The following is a 19,838-nucleotide window of genomic DNA, read 5'->3' on the forward strand; positions in this document are numbered from 1 at the left end:
ACAATAGTTTAAATATTTGGGGTTATTGGAGCACTGACATTTTTATGAATCTAGGTAATTTAATAAATGTATTTAATCCCCGTGCTTTATGTGAGCCTCATCAATTAGTGATATCGTCACCAAATGTTTTATGTTTTAATCCAACTTTATCGTCATCTCCAGTCAGTGAGTTCTACTAAATAATTTCACCATCTACTCGTATTTCTTGGCCTAATCCTCCCATAATCTCATCCTTTTCTTCTTTAGGAGAGCGACTACTTCACACCTCAGGGAGAGTTCAGAGTGGATAAGGCCGGTTCACCGACTCTGCTCAACTGCCTTATGTACAAGATGTCCTACTACCGATTTGGGGAAATGCAGGTGAGGAGAGACTTTCTTATCGACAACTCTTTGGCTCTCTGGCTCAGTAAGATAGCTAAGAACTCTACAACTGTGCAGGTCTTTGGTCATTTTCTCTTCATGTAAGGTCAAGGCTACTGGTAAACTCTAAATAATGAGTTCCAGCTTTGCACAAAGATCAGAAAGTAACAAGCAGCAGCCCCGTCGCCGAAGAAGTAAAAAAAAGTACTGTTACTATTTTTTATGCAGCTTCACCACAGAATAACAAGCAGCTGTCGCCACCAAAGGTGTAAATCTTCCTGCTACTATATCTTAAAAGCAGAGCTGGCTGGCAGGCAGGGGAAGAGGATTTGAGGAGATGCCTTGGGGAGCTCCTGAGGATCGGGGGGGGGGGGGTTGAGGAGGTATATGAGGGATTGGCGGATTCTTTCAAATGCTCCACGGCTACTTCTGGCAGTTAGCAGAGGAGAGATGAGAGGGATCCTTCTTGCCAGGTGCTTACATCCCCACTGTAGATGCAGCCCGGCCAACAGCTCAGCAGAGATGGGAGAATCAATGCAGCCGCCGTGTGTAGACAGACACAGCCAAAGCTGTGTGTGGCTCACAGCGCTGTTTTGAGAGTGGAAAAAAGATGGAGGGACTGAGGCACAGAAGGAGAAGGAAGACATGAGGGAGTGAGCCCAGCGAGGGAGGAAAGAGAGAGTAGGGAGGGTGGATTAGGTTTACGAAAACAGGATGTGACAATTGGAAACAGGCTTAAATGACATCAGGAAGAAGACAATAAGTAGATAGATGAGGATAGAGTTTGTAGTGGCGAGAGAAGATTATAGGATAATGCTGACAATGCATGAAACAGTAGAGAATAGAAAGTATGTAATGAAAAGAATATCTCTTAAAAAAAACAACCTCTTATCTCTTTTTTTCTTGACATTTGTGTGACAAGTTTACCAGCGCTAGTGAATGCACGGTGAGAGACTAAACTATTGTGACTAATAATATTTAAATATGTCACATGCGGTGTCCTCTGAAGCAGCCTGAAGGCATACACGAGATGCCAAGGTGTCCTGTAGATGAGAACGTGGTACACAAAGGGAGAGGGAGAGCGGAGACTGAAAAAGAAAGGCAGAAACGGGAGGAAAATACAGGAGAGGCAGAGTAGATGGGGAGTGTAGCTTTGAGAATGGAGGTGATGAGGGATAATCAAACATGGGAAGGACACAGTGAAGGTTTTTAGAGAAGAACAATAGGAACAAGAGATTGTGAGTGGTTTATACAAAATGCGATGTTATAGTTGCTAAAGGACAGATGGTACACTGTAATCAAAGAGCTATCAAACTTTGTTTTTTCTTTTACAATTGTGTTTGTTCTTGTCTCTGTCTGTTGTCAACAAAGTTTGAATGAGTAACGATGGCACTCAAATAGAAAGCTGCAGCCTTTAGCTGGTTAGGTTAGCTTAGCATAAAGACTGGGAACAAGGGGAAATAGCTAACCTGGTTCTGACCAAAGCCAAAGGTAAAGCTCACAAATTAACAAGTTTTATGTTTTTTCTGAAATCTGTATAACAATAGAAATTTAGAAATGACAAATTGTGCCAGACTACTTCGGTCTTTGTTACCTAGAAGGAGAGTGCTGCTGAGACCCCTAGTCTCATCATGGTGTAACTCTTTTATTCTCCCAAAATATCCAACTATTTTCAACCAAAATTCTTTTTGCATGTCAAGTCAATTTAATTTACATTGCCCAATATCACAAATTACAAATTTGAGGGGTTGCTTTCAATTTTTACAGTGCACAACAGCTTTTATTTATTTTTTTTAAACTTTATTTAACTTCGCTTTGGATAAGGAGAAACTCTCCAAAACAAACCACTAAATGCAACATTTTAACCACAACAACCTCATCCGTCTCCCAGCTGGACTTCCGGACGCCTCCTGGTTTTGACCGAACGCGCAACGCCGAGATCGGCAACAAGGATATCAAGTTCAAGCACCTGGAGGAGGCGTTCACCTCGGAGCACTGGCTGGTGAGGATCTACAAGGTCAAGAACCTGGAGAACAGGGAGCCGCTGGACCACAAGATTCGCAGTGTAGTGCCCAAGCAGAAGTACACCTCCAAAAAGGTAACAAGATACATCCTGTTTTATTGTTACATATTTATACATATATACGCAATTTATTTTGTCTTCCAATTTCAGAAAGTTCATTTTTTGTTTAGGACGATTGTGACGCTACCTCGTAGTACAGGGGTGTAGAGTACCAGATTTTATTTTGATGTTCATTTTGGTCTCAAAGACAAAATTACTGGGTTTTCTACAAACAAAGTCAAAAAACTTTGTTATAATTAACATCATAGGCTGTAACCAGCATAACAAAGTGACTGTAGAAATAATTTACTCACTCAAATTCATGTTTTTTGTCAAGTTACTCTTCAATGAATCCTAATGAAATTTAACAACTCTCCAATGCTAATAAACCAGAGTAAATGCTCCAATATAAGTTATTATTTTATGCAAGTGTACTTATTTTTATACACAGTATATTGAAGCAGAGTGGCTCTTAAAGTCAACCATTTCTATGACACTAAATTCATCATAGTCTTCAAAGTCATTACATCATATGAGTAGATTATAATTGGATTTAAATTACTCTCATATCACTTCTGGCAACAATTATATACTTTAAATTCAAGATGCAAATGGTTTTAGAGAACACATTTTTATTTTTTTCTGTCGCTTTAACCAGACTGCCAAGAGGAAGCGAGGACACATCAAGAACAAGCTCGCCCTGAGGAAAGGCAAGAAACTACAAAAAAAATAATGGCGACGACGAACTCTTCTAGCAAAACAAACGACTGCGAAGAAACCTCTCACAACCAATGAAGAAGAACACAGGGGCCGTTTATCTGGCACTTGGTCTCAAGCGCTTCTCATTAGAGCGCCCCCGTCTGTTGAGGAAGTGTCATATCTGGCTAGCTCCAGCACCGTTTTATCCTGAGGACCTTTGTCTAGCTTATTTCCCCCCCCCAGTTTTTGTTTTTTCTGTTTTCTAGTTTTTTTTTGTTTTTTTTTACTTTGTACTTGAATGTGTGGCGAGGCATAGGGCTGCTCTGCTTGGTTTCGGCGTTGATAATTGTTTGTGGTACGTTTTGATTAACTGCTTATATCAGTGTGGGTATTGGGGGTGTGAAGGGGGGGGGAGACGAGAGAAGACTAGGAACATTTGCACCAAAGACCCATCGACCTTGCTCCACGGCACATGTGAACTCATTACTGAGAGTGAGGAGGGCGAAAGCTGAGCACTTGTTCCTGACACGTGTACAGAGGACAGTATGCGGTATGGAGGAACGTCACCGTCTAGGCACAGTCCATCTGTAAAATTATCCTTTTTATCATCATCCTCTCCTTTATGTCTGCCTTGCTCCCTGACCTTCTTTTTCAACAAATTCTTTAGAAAAAAAAAAAATTGGCCTAATATGTAAATATGTTATGTAAAGAATAAGTCTAAAAGGATGATAATATATTGGATTATTGTGGTGATTTTTAAGTATGCAGTTGTCAGTTTCTCTTAATTTTTCTTTATGTGATTGTTTTGTTCATTTTTTTCTTTGTATGACAGCAAATAGATCAGTGAATGCAATAACTCTGGTACAGAGGGGCTTGAGATTTTTGTTGGAAGAATGAATGTGAATTTTTTTTACAATGCCCCCACACCCCCTCAACACCCGCTTTTTTCATAAACTGCATAGATTGTACATTTTTGCTTCTAAAGACAGAAGCAAGCAATGGTGTGTAAAAAGCCGTGATAATAAATTAGGCCTCCCTTCCTGCAGGGGGAGCTCTCTAGTCTTTGTGTGCAAAGCCTAGTGCCTCATCGCTGGTCACCATCGCCTCGTTAATTTGTGACCTTCTGCTCTCTTAGTGTTTTCTTGTTCAGCTCATCATGTACCAATGCAGCGGGTTGGATGCTTCAACCAGACTGAGGCTTTGGAAACTGGGAAGTTTCAAGACGTCTGGAAATAGACTGGTGAACTGTGACGGGGGGTAGTTGGTACACAAGCACTGAAACTGAGATTAGAAAAGACAACAGAGGGGAGGAAAGGTAGAAACTTCCATCCTTGTCTGAGACGACGGTGGATTAACGACCATCTTCATGGTGCTTCTGAGCTGTGTCCTAATTCCATACTGCATTTAAGACTAAGTCTTAAATGGTATTGAGTATGTAGTTAAGTCACCCTGTATACTTAACACCAATTCTCAAATATGTGATTGAGCAGTAGGGCTCCACCTAACGATTATTTTAATAATTTTTTCAATTTTATTTTCACAAATTGTTGTTTAATCTGTTAAATGTCAGTTTACCAGAGCCCAAGGTTACTACTTCAAATGTTGTTTTGCCTGACCGACTCTTCAAAACCACCAACTATAACATTTAAACTGTTAATGTTCATAAAAAAACTGAAAAGCAGCTATAAGAAGATGGCACAAGCTAAAAGGTAGCATTTTTACTAGGAAAGATTACTTGACACGATAAAGGGTTATTTCCCGTTTTGATCCTTAAGACTTCAATTTCTGGACTTGCAGACAAATTTAAGAATCAGCAGAGGCCACGATAATCCGATCTCTTAGTCTATAGTATGAGTCCAGCTACATTAATGCTGGATCCTACATTTTCCCATGATGCATCCCAATATCATCTCATAAATAGACCCTTTTAAGGGTGGCCCTTTTTAAATTTCCGGTTCATCGACTAATAATTTCATCTCAAGTAAACATACTAGGTGCTCATGTCTGTATCTCCTCCGTGGAAAAAAACTCGTAAAAATGAATACTATAATTAATGTTTAGTGTATTCTTGATAATATTAGTATACAATAGTAGTAATGGGAACCATTATTTTTGTTATTGATTTATCGGTTGATCGGTTCCTTTATTAATCATTTTGTTCATTAAATATCACAAAGAAGAAAATGTTCCAAGCTGACCCAAAGGTATAGCTGAGTTTTATATAGAAGATGAAGGTTAACAAATATTTACATTTGCAAAGATGCAAGTAGTGAATTTTTGGTATTTCGGACTTGAAAAATTAACAATCAACTATTAACATGGTTGATTAATGGTAGTTTTTTATCAACTAATTTAATTTTCAAGTCTAGTATATAGTATGCAGTTGGGACACAGCTCTGATGAGCCGTAACCTTTGACCTCTTGTTCAATGGGCACTGCACTGTTCTTCGTCCGTCTGGGTTCTCCAGATGTTCTAAACACTACAGGTGTTTCTGTTTGTGCACGCTTCGGTAACTTTTTCATTTTATTTTTTATCAAATAAGTGGACAGACTAACGCATCATACAGCCGTACTATGTCACATCTCACAGAAAAGTTACTTTTATTTGTATCACCTGTTTTTTTTTTTCTTTACACTTTTTTAAAATATTGTCTGAATCGTTTTTTCTTTGATTTCTCTGGAACTTGACTGTCACCATTTGAAACTTCAGAACCTTTGACACAATGCCACATTGTTATTCAGTCACGCATACGCCTAAAACTGAATCACGTCCTTCTGATTTCCCATTTGTCAAGAGAGGAGAGAGTTCAGACCAAGCCTTAATGTGATGTACAGTTTGTTGCCCTCTTATGTTTTCATTTTGTGTCAATTAGGAGCGGCAGAACGGTTCCTTCCTCTAATGAGTTTACTCATTTCTTAGTAGCTCAGCGCCGTCTGTCCTTAACACCGTTTTTGTTTGATGAAATCCCTCCCTCACCTTCAAAGTTTACATTACTACATTCTTGTTCTGTTCAGCCATCTTTAAATATACACTTTAATGAAAAACATTTGTGTAAGTTGTTGTCATTTTGAACCCAATGCATTATTCAGAATTATTAATATACAGTTCATTCAGTATGTTGATATTTTTCCTGTGCAGATCTGTTTTTTCAACACAAAGCCAACCACTTGATGGCAGCATTAGCCTTTGGATGAAGACATTTGCTTCAGAGTCTGCAGCTGTATGTATAAAGAATGATTTAAGTGTCACACCGGTGAGGACAGTTGGTGGTGGGTTTGATTGTATGGACACAAGGGGGAATCCCTGAGTATGTGGGTAAATCTTGGCTGGATATTGTAAAGTAAAGCTCCCCTTAAACACGTTTAACATAGTTTGAATTAGTTAATTATTGTGTATTTTGGGAGAAAATGCATCTCTACCAAGGCTTTCAAAGCCACACGGGGTTGTTAAACTCATTACACCCAGAAGTTGTTGGATTAATTACAAACGAAGAAACAACAACAAAAGAAGGTACCTTTGCATCCTTAATGGGCAGTTATTGTTAGTTACCAAAATCGTAAAGTTTGTCCTCGTGGCAGCTAGCTCGATCTCAGGTTGTCTCTGTCAGATTGGCTCAGCTTTCAGCAGACTAAGCTGGTCCTGCTCATCATTAAGTGGTATGTTGGCTCAGCTGTTCCTGCTTATGTGCTTATTTTAGCATTTTAGCACACCTACAGATAATTAGCAGGTAACTAATGAACCTGACCTGCCGATTTTGATGATCATGATGAAGCACCAAAGTTGGTGAGTAAATATGTTAACGTCTGTTATCCACTTCTGTTTTTTTTAGCTAGCATGTTGCCATGTTTATAGCCTTTTGTTGTCAAGGTAACAGGCCGATATATCCTATGCTTGTTAGTGTATCTACACTATGCTGCTAATGTTGAGACAGAAAGCAAACGCTTCATGCTAATGTTCAACAATTTAAAATGCTATCATTAGTTTATATGCTGTTTGTATTCATTTTCTTTTTAAAGGCAAAAAGTCAGGGCCGCTGAAAATGGTATAGTTAATCCTCCTGATACTACATTTATGACAATCTATTACATTTTAAGGATTGGATATTCCATGTTAGGGACACACAGAGTGAGTCCATGATTGCCGTGGCACATTTATTAGAACAAAATGATCTCAAACAACTTCCTGCTTTGACCCATTTTGAGTCAAAAGAGTTGTTTCCTAGGACATTATAACCTTATAAGAGTTGTACATTCAGGACATCATGAGAAGACATGTTTGATTAAAAAAAGATAGAAGGTCTTTATTAATGGACAATCCCTCCTTCACCAACAATCACTCTACTTTAGTGAGTCTGGATTCTTTTGGATATATATTCAAAAAATGTTAGTTTCATGTAAGGCGAGTGTAATTAAAAAGTATTTCTAAATGGTTGCAGGTTTGTTTTTTATACCGTCATGACATACGCTACAAATAGGCATCTGGTAAACTCACCTGGCTTTAAAATACTAATACTATTTAAATTTGAACAAATAAAAGCAAGCAGTGAGATGTTTATGTTTAAAAAAAAAAAGTAAATAATTGTCATGGAAGAACAAGTGAAGTGGATATGCTGTTAATTCCTGTTATAAATTTCTGCTTTACTCTGTTTGGAAAAGCTATTCAGTGTGAAAATTGATCACGTAGTTTGTCAAACATGAGAAAATTAGAGCACCACAGTAATATGACCCAAATACATATCCTATTCTCTGCTAGATTATCCGCTCATCTTCACATAGGAAACCTTCCAGCAAACTCCAGATGGGAGAACTTGATAGTGTGTTTCTCTGAGCCGCCTCATCCATATTCATCACCACGGGCAACCAAAGGTGAAGTATTAACTTCGGGAGGCACGGGCTGCCTAATTGCACAAGTGCCATCTTAGAGGCAAGGATACAAAAAACATAACAGGACCTAGGAGCATTTTGCAATTTACAAACCAGTGTTTTCTTTTTCCGACAAAAAAAAGTGACTAATGGTTTGAATAGCTGAATAAGAGAGGTAGTAATGGAAAGCGTCTGATATGTAGAGGCGTATCACTCAGTGGGTGTCATACTTTAAATTGAGAGAAATAGCAAAATAAAAATAAAACACAAAAAGCACGTGTAACAGTACAAGATGGAAAAGTAGCATAATATTCAAATGTGCCAGAATACATTCATAGTGCAGACAAAACAATCAGGACATTTACTTTTATATTAAATCACTGTAATGTACTGAATAATAATAATAATATATGAACACAGTCTAATGTAGTACATTTGTTTAACTCTTGATTTATATTTCATTTTAAATCTGGTTACGTGTTCTTATTTCCTATAAAGCTCTTAGAGACCCCCCCCTGATTAGTAAAAGCCATAAATATAGATTATAGAATTTATTTCTATGGTAAAAGTGCTTTATAAACAACTCATTTACAGCTACAGTTTCATCTGTGACGGGGAACTTGTATGGATTCATTCTAACGCTGTATTACAAACTAAAAGCTTTGAACCAAACATTGACGATGTCTGAGAAAACATATTGATTATTTAAAAAAACAAAACAAAACAAATACAAAGTCAAACACCAGTGACAAACTTCATTACTGTGCGTGTGCAAAAAAGGCCTTGGCAAGGTGAAAAATAGAAATACTCTACTTTGAATAGTAATACTAATAACTGTATATAAAAATGTACTTCTGTCCCCAGAGCTCCGACCACCATCTTGGTTATAACAGTGGAGATCGCTTTGGCACCTTGTTTACTTCCTGTTTGTGTCTCTGTTGTGAGTCTGTATCTGAGGGCTGGAGGTCTCTGGAGGACTCTTCTCCCTTTGCTTGTGGAGAGGAGGGATCTCCGTTATTGTCCATCGGAAGAGAGTGATGTTCTGCTGTCAGGTCGACTTCGACAGTGGGATATTGTAGATCCAACTGTCTCCCTGCATGTGGAAAGACGTAAGGGAAAACATTTTTGGGTTGTTCGTAACAGATTTTTAGTTGATAGCTGTGTCCTAGATCACCACTCCCTCAGAGATGCTCTGTAGTGAGCAGTAATTGCTAAAATGTGGATACAAGAAAATAAAAATAATGGCAACACAACCAAAGAACGAGCTGCAAGTAGCACAACATCAGAAACCGTTTCCAGGGGAATCCAAAAGGTGATGCACACACATACATTAACATAGCGTGAGCATTTTACTCACTAAGTAAAAAGTTAAGTAAAAAAGCCTGCCAGTACAAATAATGTCACGAACTACAATATTAATTTTGAAACAACATCATTTTATGTTAATTGAGTATAAAGTGAAGTTACTTTAAGAACCTGTAATATGAAAACGAGTAACTGCTGCTTGTTCTTTCATAATAAAAAGAGTCAGCATACAATTTTAAAAATGATTCATGCTATCAAACGGCAACTTAAATTAAACCATTGATTAACTATTCGCAATGTATTCATAATTAATTGGGAGTATTTCATAAGATTATATAAGCAAAAGGCCAAAGCTAAGTTAACAGGGTATAACTGCAATAATGAATCATGAAATCACAATGTAAAATAACATTTTAAACTTAGTCCTTAGAGACTGACACAAAAGGGAAAATAGTTAACATAGTGCACATTACGGTAAATGAGGGGATTTTGGACATTGCCTGGCTAACTTAACATTAGAGGGCAGTCAGATGATCCTCCTTCTGAATCACTATACCACCCTGCTGACCATTCTTATACCACAGTGTAGCTGCAAGACGTTTATCTCCTTTCAGTGTACCTCTTTAGTGAAGTATTTGGGTGTCCAGGGTTTGTTATCCGCTGATCTCTGCCTCTCCTCCCCTCTCTGTCGCTCCTCCAGTCGGTGTTTGTGCTCCGTGGCCTCGTCGATGTTCCCTTCCTTCAGCGACTTGGTGACGTGTTGCCATAATCTCCTACAAGCAGGTAAAACAATACATGCCAATAACATTTATAAGCAAATATTGTCTCACACAACTAGCAATACATCAGAAAATGACATTAGGTTGGTGGTAATGAGTCTCCACCTGGATTCTGTCCTCCCCTGTTTCTCCACAGGCCGCAGCTTCTTCCTGGTGACGGGGAGTTTGGCCGTGTCGATCACTTTGGTTTCCCCGCTGCTGTACGTGAACTCCAGCGTGCCATTCCACTCGCCCTGGGCTTTGCACACAATGGTGTTGGTCGGGTTGTGTTTGACCTCTGCCGTCACTCTGAGTGAGTCAAGTGGAGATTATTTTTGTTAAAATCTTTTGCAGAATACTATAAACAATTTTTTTCCGACATGCTATACTATGACATTTTATTACGATCTCAACATACTATACTGTTTGTTTTCATTTTTACAGATATTCACTCTACAGACCTTGTCTCCCAAGGGTTTGAATGATGAACTTCTATTGAATGTAATGTTATATTCTCTCTGATTTGATTTGTCCTCATCCCAAATGTATTATACTGGTGTTCTATAATGTGACATATTTTGTCTTTATGAGCTTCTTGTTATCCTATTTATATATATATATTTTTTTTTTCTTTTCTCTTATACCAATTTCCTCTTCTCCCTTTTTTTCTAGGTACAGACTCTAGGTACAAAATTCTGACCTACATATTAAAAGTATTGATCTTGGCATGACAGCCTTTCTTTGTTTATTTTCTCGATGTGAATTTTTTTTAAACTATTGAAGACACTCTTCCTATATGAAATGATGTATATGGTTTCATGTTGCTATTGTAGGCCTTTAGTGCCATAATATGATGTAATTGATTTATTGACGTTAACGATTCTTGATTGAGTGAATGATGTCATGAGAGCAGTGTGACCTGATTGGTCTACATAGGTCTACCAACCTATTTAAGACATGCATCCTCATTATCTTGGAAAGTAACCTGATGAAGGTCTGTGTACCGAAACGTTATAACTAAATATATCTATATGCAAGTGAAGAAGACAGTGTGCAGGTTTTTTTGTTCTATATTGTCTACCCTAGGTATTATCCTACGCACCTGTCGTCCTTACTTTTTAAATACTATAGTTTGAATTTTTTTTTTACATATTGAAAAAATGACACCTTTTTTCGTAACTATACTATGACCTTTTAAAAACAATTTCGAAATAGTATACTATGACATTTTAAATCATACTACGATATGACATTTTTTTTCGATATATACTCTATCCTTTTTTTAATTTTCACTTTTTTGACAACTTTCTTTTAACTTTTAGACATGGTATACTATGACTTTTTTTTTCAATATTCTATACTATTTCTTTTTTCAATACACAATGATTACTTTTTTCTTTTACAATTTTTAAACATATATAACTATTTCAAAATCTTTTCAAAATTCTATACCATGACTTAAAAAAAAAAAAGTCGACATAGTGTACTATGACTTTTCTTTTTAACTTTTCGATATAATATACTATGATTTTTTTAAACTTTCTTTGTAAAATGCTTAACTATGTCTTTTGTTGTACATGCTATGCTATATTTCTTTACTTATTTTTAACATCCTATACTATGACTTTACATTACTTTGCTGTTACTATTACTGGAACACTTATTGCATATAAGAGAATACATTCATCAGCATTGGAGAAGAAAGTGTTAGGTTCGTATTAAGTAACATTAAGGACATTGAGATGACCACCGCCCACTGCAGACCACTCTTCTGGACAAAACTGGCCCAGGGAGAATAGGCGAGATGGAAGCCAAGCTAACCCAGCTAGCACCTAAGGCTACTCCACTACCTAGCCTACTCCTGTCTTTCTGGTGGATGAAATAAGGCTGCAGGACGGAGTGCAGGACTCTGAGAAATCAGTGATGTTGGTGCTCAAACATAGTGAATGTTGATGGACAATGTTTTCCTGGGGTTGAATTATTATTGTTAAGAAAATATACTACAGGAATACACTACTGTTTTTGTTTTATTTGTCATGTTTCTCTTGTGTTGCAAATGGGCTATAACTGCATTGTGTTCTGAATCGTTGCTTTGTATACAAACAATAAATTATCTTTGAATCCTCTGTCTTTCTTTCGCTTTTTTCGATATTCTATACTCTGACATTCGACATACTATACTTTGACTTTTTTAAATACTATTCTATGACTTTTTTTTATTTTTTTTACTTCTATCGACATGCTATACAATGTCTTTTTCGTAGATAAAGTATGAATTTGACTTTACTTTTTTTGGCATATTTTAATGACATGCTATATACTATGACCTTTTTGAGTTTTTTTTCAACATACTATACTGGCGTTTTTTTTATTACTTTTTTTGAAAATACTATACTATGACATCTTTATACTACGACATACTATCCTTTTTAATCATACTAAACAAGGACTTTTTCGAAATACTATCCTAGGACTTTTTTTTACTTTTTACGACATGCTATACTATGACCTTTTTGAGTTTTTTTCAACATACTATACTATGACATTTTCTAAACATACTATGACTTTTTTTTTACATACTATCACATCTTTTTAGTTTTTTTGACCTATAATTTTTTTTATTACACTACGCCTTTTTTTTAAATTCAACCTAGTATACTATGACTTTTAAACATACTATATCATGACTTTTTATTGACATACTTAATGACTATTTTTTCAATATACTATGCTACGACTTTTTTAATCATACTATACCATTTGTTTTTAAGTGATATCACTGATCTCCCTATTTTTGTGATCTTACATAATATAAAGGTTAAATGTTCAGTTGGCGGAAGTGAGCCTACCTGTAAATTAGTAAGAATCAACACACACAATCTAACACTTGAAACAATTGAGGCTTTAAAGATGATTATGCATTTTGTTCACATTCTTAGAGTTATACAAGAAACACTGTCCTATTATGAAGGACTTGGAAATCAATCAATCATATTATTCTGAATATATGCTACAAAAATGCTTTTCCATGATATTTTCAGCCATGTTGGACAATTTAAAAATCATCAATGATTTCAATGATTATTTTGTGGGTGTTGTCACTACTTTGGCCAACCAAATTTTTGTGCTGAAGGCAAAAAGATTTGTTCAGTAATCTTATTAACAGTAATATCAATTTCATTTTCCTTTGTGGGGTAAATTCAATTGAAATAGTTGAAATTGTAAGAAAATACAAAAACAAACGATCATCTGGTATAAATTCATAGTTACTTACAGTATAGCAAGCCATTATAATTTCACATAAAAGACAGATTAGTATGTCATAAAAAGTCTGTAAAGAACGTCATGCTTAGGATGGGTAAGGTCTGCTGTCAGAGTGAGATGGAGTGAATAAAGGCAGGTAGGGAATCACTCACCTGTGTACCTTCCCTCCATAGAAAGGCTTGGTGTGAAAGGTGACGGTGGCAGAGTAGCCGCTCTTGGCACAGTTGATGGAGACTTTGCCCCCCAGCTCTACCCAGGGCACTGTGAGGATGGAGCGGGCGTAGGCACAGGGCAACGTGAAGACATACTCCTCATCGTGCTCTAAGAGACAAAGTACCCCTGTAAGGAGAAAAGAAGAAGTAATACGGGTTAAAGTCAGTCTTCAGACGCATGATGGTAACACAATGGCACAGAAACGTGCAAAACATTTTCTCATAACGGTAAAAGACATTTTCTGAGTGTGTAAAACATTGAGAGGAAACCTGTTTTTTAGGGAAAAACAAAGAACTCAAATGTGGTTCAGTAACAACTTGGCAGAGATTCTTTCCAAAGGTATGTAGAGCCAGCTGATTTCCCTGCACATTTACTCTCTTTCTCAGAATGTATAATCACATGTTGGAGTATTTCACACTAATTCAATTTATGGGGCTGATAAGAGTTTTTCTCCAAGCAAGTTATGCGCCCGTCAATGATATTCATTGTGTACATGTAGAACACAGCAGGCAGTAAAGAGAAGTAGGCACACAGAAACTAAATATTCTAGATAAACATTAACTTAAATGCAATGACTAGGCACTCTCATTTAGAGTTTATATAATGTAAGAATTTAATTGTTTTCAACACTCTCTGAAGCGCGCGCCCATTACAGCAGCAATCTTGCTTCATGTTGTGATTAGTTTAGCACAGTTTCCTAGAGTTTTCATGTCCTGTGTAAAGGCAATAACAACAGTGACATTATTTAACCTGATTTGAGGCAGCAAATCAGGTTAAATATATATTCAATAATGAAAAGCAGTCAGCACAAATAACTACCACTGTAAAGAACATTACACAAACCAATAAATATATCCTTAAGGCAGTTTATGCATGGTCCATAAGAGAGGCTATTATACTTAACTTAACGCTTCAACATCATCATAATCTGCGTCATTCAGTCAGTCTATAAGTAGATTGTTTTTGTCATTAACAACAGCACCTCACATGTCCATGAATAGCTTTCAGTTCTTATATCATGACCACATGGTTACAAGAGAACACTTGTGCAGCTGTGTTTCACTGCAAAATGCCTACAAGGGTAAACCCCATCTGGCACCATCGTGGTTCAGTAGGCCGGTAGCCATATTGTGGCTCTGAATAGGTTTCAGTTTGCTCACAGGCGAATAGAGAAAACTGGTTAACTAGTAGGGCACACTCACGTGTACTAAAAGAATGCGCAGCCAGTCAGGAAATGTTAACAAAGCAAGGAGAAGCTTGGAGTAAACACACACAGAGGGAGAGTGACTTCATTCTGTGCTCAGTTGGAGCTATATCCACTATATCTTTACATAGCATATAGTTGCTTGATTCTGTATTAATGCTCTGAATGTCGTATAGAGAATAAAACAAATAAATACATTTCAGGACTTCATGAGCTCGGTGTCAAATGTAGGACTAAACAGAATTATTTTTATTTTTGATGTCTTAAAATGTTAGACCAATCATAATGTAGCTGGACGAGATAGAGCTGTTTTATAAACAGTTGATTATTTAATTCCCGCATACCCATGATCCACCCTTACAGATAATTATTTCACTCATTTTGCATGATTAGACCTTTTTCTCAGGACGACAATGACCAACTGGGTTGAACTTTCTCAGTCTCCTGTTAATTTTGTTGTAAGAGTTACAATTTAGTTAATCATATGTTTTATATTTACAATCAAAGTAACTAGCAACTGTACCTGTGATATAAATATATTGGGAGTAAAAAGTGGAAAAAATTTCCCTAAATGCAGTTAAGTTGTAAAAATCAGTAGAAAGTAGAAACAAGAAAGTTCAATATTTTGGAGAAAAACATGCTTATTCACTTTCTAAAATGAGAGGATTGATACCACTCTCGTGTCTGTACGATAAATTAAGCTACCACTAATAGGTGGATAAGCTAGCTTAGCACCAACACTGGAAACCAATGGATACAGTTAGCCTAGCTCTGTAAAATCCCCCTTCAAGCACCTCTAAAGCTCACTAATTCACACAGGCCATCATCTAGAAAAAAACAAAACATGCAATATATACCTATTGTCAGGTACTGTCCCCCATTTGAAAGAATAACTAACATTAATGAACAGCAACCAGTTGTTCAAGTAACATAAATGCAACATTTTGGCCCTATCTGACTACAAATTGTTTACTCAATGAATATTCTACTGGTATGTAATTCTATCTTAAGACACATTATAGCTTATAAAAGTGTCTAATAAGCTTTTGAAAGATAGTCGTCCTTCCTTACAGAATCAGAGGCAGACCTGAGAAACGCACTCATCACAATGTCACTCAGGTTAAACCAAATTCCAGCTGGTCTGCATCAGCTGCTGTAGCTCTGTTTCATTTTCTGTCGCTGAATCACTGCCAATCAGTGAAGTCTGAACCATTCATAACAATACAATATCAACTGCATTCAGGAAAGCAGCTAATGCACAAAAAATATCCAGCAATCAATACTTCCTGGGTTGACGGTCACCATGTTCTCTGATAGGCAGCGTCAGCCTCTGCACATGATGATGCACTGCTGCGTCATTGTCGGCCGACAGGTGGTCAGAGGTTCAGTACAGCCTGAGAAAGCAGTATTGTTTGACTGAATCAGTTCATGTATCTCGATTCAGTCGATTGGGCTCAAGGACTTCCTGTGTCTCTGCTCAGGGTGACTCATACTGTACATGGTGTGATGGTGCTGACAGAGAGGACTGCTTATTGATTGCCATGGGAGCGGTCTCATGCGCTTTCATACAGGACAGGACGCTGTGACCGTCTTGGTATTAAAAGTGCTATTTTCAGGGGCTTTTTTACATTTTGTTATTCAGCTGACACAAGTATCTTCTTAGAAACAAGTATAACTAATTTATGTTACAAAAGGGGAACTATGTTTAAAGGCTAGTGTTCTAGTTTTAATCAATGTTTATTGGAGACAGTAAGATGTGTTGATTCAACTCAAGGGTCATTTTTGGGACTGTAGTTTGTAGTATATTTATGCAAATATCACAGTAAGTGTTTGAAAAATGTCTTAAGGGTTTTTTCTTATATATAATAAATCACAATTTTGCAGTATTTTCAACTAAAATACAACAGCAAAAAGACATTAACTGCTTTTAGAGTTATAACAATTAGAGCAATCACACAATTTACTTATATCAAGTTGGACACCATACATTTTGTGTTCAACTGCTGCTTTCACTGAGCCTGTACATTACTTACAGTGGAAATTATGTTGTAATTATACACTTGTCAGTCCCTGTTACTTTGTTTTTATAATTTCATGTAACTGTTAACAGGACGCTGCTGTATGTATGCTCAGCCAACCTACCCTGTATAAATAAAGGTTAGATAGATAACCATTTATAGGGCAGCTTATGGTAGCATAAGGATAATAAAAAAACAGACTACATAGTCACCTACATTGCCGGTCATAATAACACTGCAAAATTCAAGGACATTCACACTCATGAGTCATGATTACATGTACCAGGCAACAAGAGAAGGAATTGTAGTGTGCAGCAGTGGTCACCAGCAAAAACCCTCATCAATACTGAACAAATCAATTTAATCGGATATTTGCTGAAAAACATGATCAATATGAGCAGCAACAAAATAGCAAACTTTTCCTACTTTGTATTTACTATAGGACTACCTTACTGTTAAGTGTTTCTGTTATGTCCACCTCCTCTAGATTATAATACAATTCCAGGCAATATGTTTTACAGATGACTTACTTTGTGTCAGGATTTAAATAAGCTGTACCTTTCCACTTAGAACAATACAGAGAAAGACTTTCATTGACGTAATACTTACTCCACTGCCTTTCAGAGGCAAACATTGTACTTTTTACTACACTGCATTTAACTGACAGTTAAAGTTACCAATTACTTTTAAATTAATCAAACCAACAGTATATAAAGTATTTAAAACTAGCTTCCCCCTTTTTGGCCAGGTTGAAAAAGAAATCTTAATCTCAATGAGAATGTCACCTAGTTTAGTAAACAAAAAGCAACAATGAAATCCAACTAAAGCGAGTGAAACGGGGGAAAAGTGTGATATATATATTATAAGTTTCATGTTGTGGATAAGCTCACCTTCTCCCACCATGGACACTCCTATAGACATTCCCATGAACTTGCTCTTGGTCCATACGTGGGCGTTGACGCACATACTCTTCTCCCGGCACTCACAGTAAAACCCTGACACTGGTGGATGATGGGACACCTGCTCGGCCACAAATCGGACTCGGTAGCAGCCTCCTGGTGAATCATCACCCTGCTGCGTGTTGTTGGAGCCAATGCTCGGCTCCCAAGAGGACCCTTGGTTTGACCTGACCAAAGGTTTGACTTTGTCCCGAGGCACTTCCCAGGAACAGTGGAAGGTCTCCCCCAGCACGGGGTTGTAGGGCTTCTTGGCCACGGCACCTTTCCGACCCTCGTGGAATGCGGTCAGGTAGTACTCGACAAAACGGACTATCCGGTCTTCGGCTGTGGCCCCCGCTGTGATTGACAGGAACATGTCAGGATGGGCCATGAAGTTGGCGTACATCTCCAGTAGCGATCGCTTCTCCAAAATAAAGGTAGGCAACACCACCTATGAAACCCACATGAGTTTAAAGTATAAGATTTTTTTAGGGAAAATGCTCCGAAAATAACTATCGAAATCACACACTGAAAACATTTACTTAACATATCACAAACTTAATTTTACGAGTCTGTACAGTCAGTTTCCGTGCCTTACCCGTGTGAGGTCCATGCCCAGTTTGAGCTGGGAGAGCAGGTGGAGAATGATGCTCCGTTGGTCGTCCAGGACACCCAGGTCCTCCTCTTCGTTATCCTCCATGTCTGTCACCTCTTCAGTGTGGTTGATGTCTTCCAGCCCTTGGTGCTGCTATGAAAACAGGAAGAAAATAGAAAATGTAATGATTTTCACCTTTTCAATCTAAATGGAAAGGTTCAACGGAGCGTCACTGTGTTTTATAGTTGTTGTTTTTTATTTGTGGAGGGTGAGCTGTAAACAGATTCAAGTTTTTGATGCAGCTAAATGTGAGTCTGTTATAATCAAATATCACAATCACAACTTTGAAATATCTATTAAATGTATAAATGTGTCTGGTTTATGTATAATTTTAAGTTTTTCCTTGAGAGCTACTTATTCATTGCTCTATACTAACGAAATACTTGATAAATGATGAAGTTGCTCCCAACATGGGGACCCACCCCAAGAAGTAGCAAAGAAATCTGAGGTGGTTGTGAAATGACTTAATGATAACAATGGCAATTATTCTTTATTTTTCTTCCATAAATCCTGTGAAAAGACCAAAATCAACAATTTGTTAAACTGTCTCAGTTTCCAAGCTCCACCGGCTCCTACTGGACATCTTTAAAAACAAGTCACAAATAGACAGTTCTGGCTTTTTTTCAAGGCTAAATAATAAGAGTAGACATTTCCTAAAATAGACCACTGTAGGTTTAGCAAAGGGAGTAAATAAAGGGCTAAAATATATTCAAATGACACAATCTAACAGGTGAATGTCACTCATTATTGGCAACTCAAGAAATATGTGACCTGTGACAAGGATTAAAATGGGAGGAAACTGCTAAAAAACTAAATTCTGCCTTTTATCAGTGACACCTGTCAACTGGAAAGGCCAAGAGGAAGAAGAGGCTGCCATTTTCTAACACCAGCTGTCAGCTGTCAATGCCAACGATAAGGTCAAGCAACTCATTAAGAGGCCAGCCCAGGACCTGTTACAGAGGCAACTTATAAATGCCAAAGGATTCTCCAGCGTTTCATAAGGTAATGGGAGAACTGCAGTTCTCTGAGCCTCAAGCACAAAACTACACAATGCCTTCATGGGTGTGCGATACTTTGCATTGGTCAAAAAGAACAGAGGTTATGTCCTGTGTTTGTGTTGCAGCATTCAACTGGAAAAGAATGAAGTTGAGGTTAAAGAAGAGCTGATGGCTTTGATATATCCTGCAGTAACTTGGTGTAGGAAGTAAAATAAAATAAAAAATACAAGAAAGAGGCTGATGTATAATGCAGAAAGTGCTTTAAAGCCTGTTGCCAACAACTCTTTGTACATCCTCCCACTGCTATTTATCTTCCATCTGTCTCTATGCAATCATATTCAGTGCATATGTGTCTTTTTTCCTACTTGTAAATACCTAATTTTAGTGAAGCTACTGCTGGTTAAAAAAGCAAAATGAGGGAACTTAATCTAAACTGAAACTCCTGACAGCATCATCGCACGCAGAGCACTGAAGAAAAAGAGATTTCTAGGACCAGAGTGC

At 37.4% G+C, this 19,838-nt stretch overlaps 2 protein-coding genes across 2 annotated transcripts in view; one reads left to right on the forward strand and one right to left on the reverse strand.

Moving 5' to 3' along the window:
* The window catches only part of LOC129097297 (dolichyl-diphosphooligosaccharide--protein glycosyltransferase subunit STT3B), a 77,605-nt gene extending 71,447 nt beyond the window's left edge, over positions 1-6,158 (forward strand). Inside the window, exons 14-16 of the mRNA XM_054606108.1 lie at positions 247-360; positions 2,252-2,458; positions 3,081-6,158. Of these exons, the coding sequence (XP_054462083.1) occupies positions 247-360; positions 2,252-2,458; positions 3,081-3,155 (396 nt within the window). The 3' untranslated portion in view covers positions 3,156-6,158. The remainder of the gene's footprint in view (positions 1-246; positions 361-2,251; positions 2,459-3,080) is intronic.
* A 1,238-nt stretch (positions 6,159-7,396) lies between these two features.
* LOC129097547 (oxysterol-binding protein-related protein 10) overlaps positions 7,397-19,838 on the reverse strand; it is a 66,114-nt gene continuing 53,672 nt past the window's right edge. Inside the window, exons 8-13 of the mRNA XM_054606439.1 lie at positions 18,283-18,432; positions 17,637-18,135; positions 13,464-13,650; positions 10,174-10,356; positions 9,909-10,062; positions 7,397-9,077 (exon numbers count right to left, since the gene is read on the reverse strand). Of these exons, the coding sequence (XP_054462414.1) occupies positions 9,033-9,077; positions 9,909-10,062; positions 10,174-10,356; positions 13,464-13,650; positions 17,637-18,135; positions 18,283-18,432 (1,218 nt within the window). The 3' untranslated portion in view covers positions 7,397-9,032. The remainder of the gene's footprint in view (positions 9,078-9,908; positions 10,063-10,173; positions 10,357-13,463; positions 13,651-17,636; positions 18,136-18,282; positions 18,433-19,838) is intronic.

The sequence above is a fragment of the Anoplopoma fimbria genome, chromosome 10 (assembly GCF_027596085.1).
Source record: "Anoplopoma fimbria isolate UVic2021 breed Golden Eagle Sablefish chromosome 10, Afim_UVic_2022, whole genome shotgun sequence".
Taxonomy (NCBI): domain Eukaryota; kingdom Metazoa; phylum Chordata; class Actinopteri; order Perciformes; family Anoplopomatidae; genus Anoplopoma; species Anoplopoma fimbria.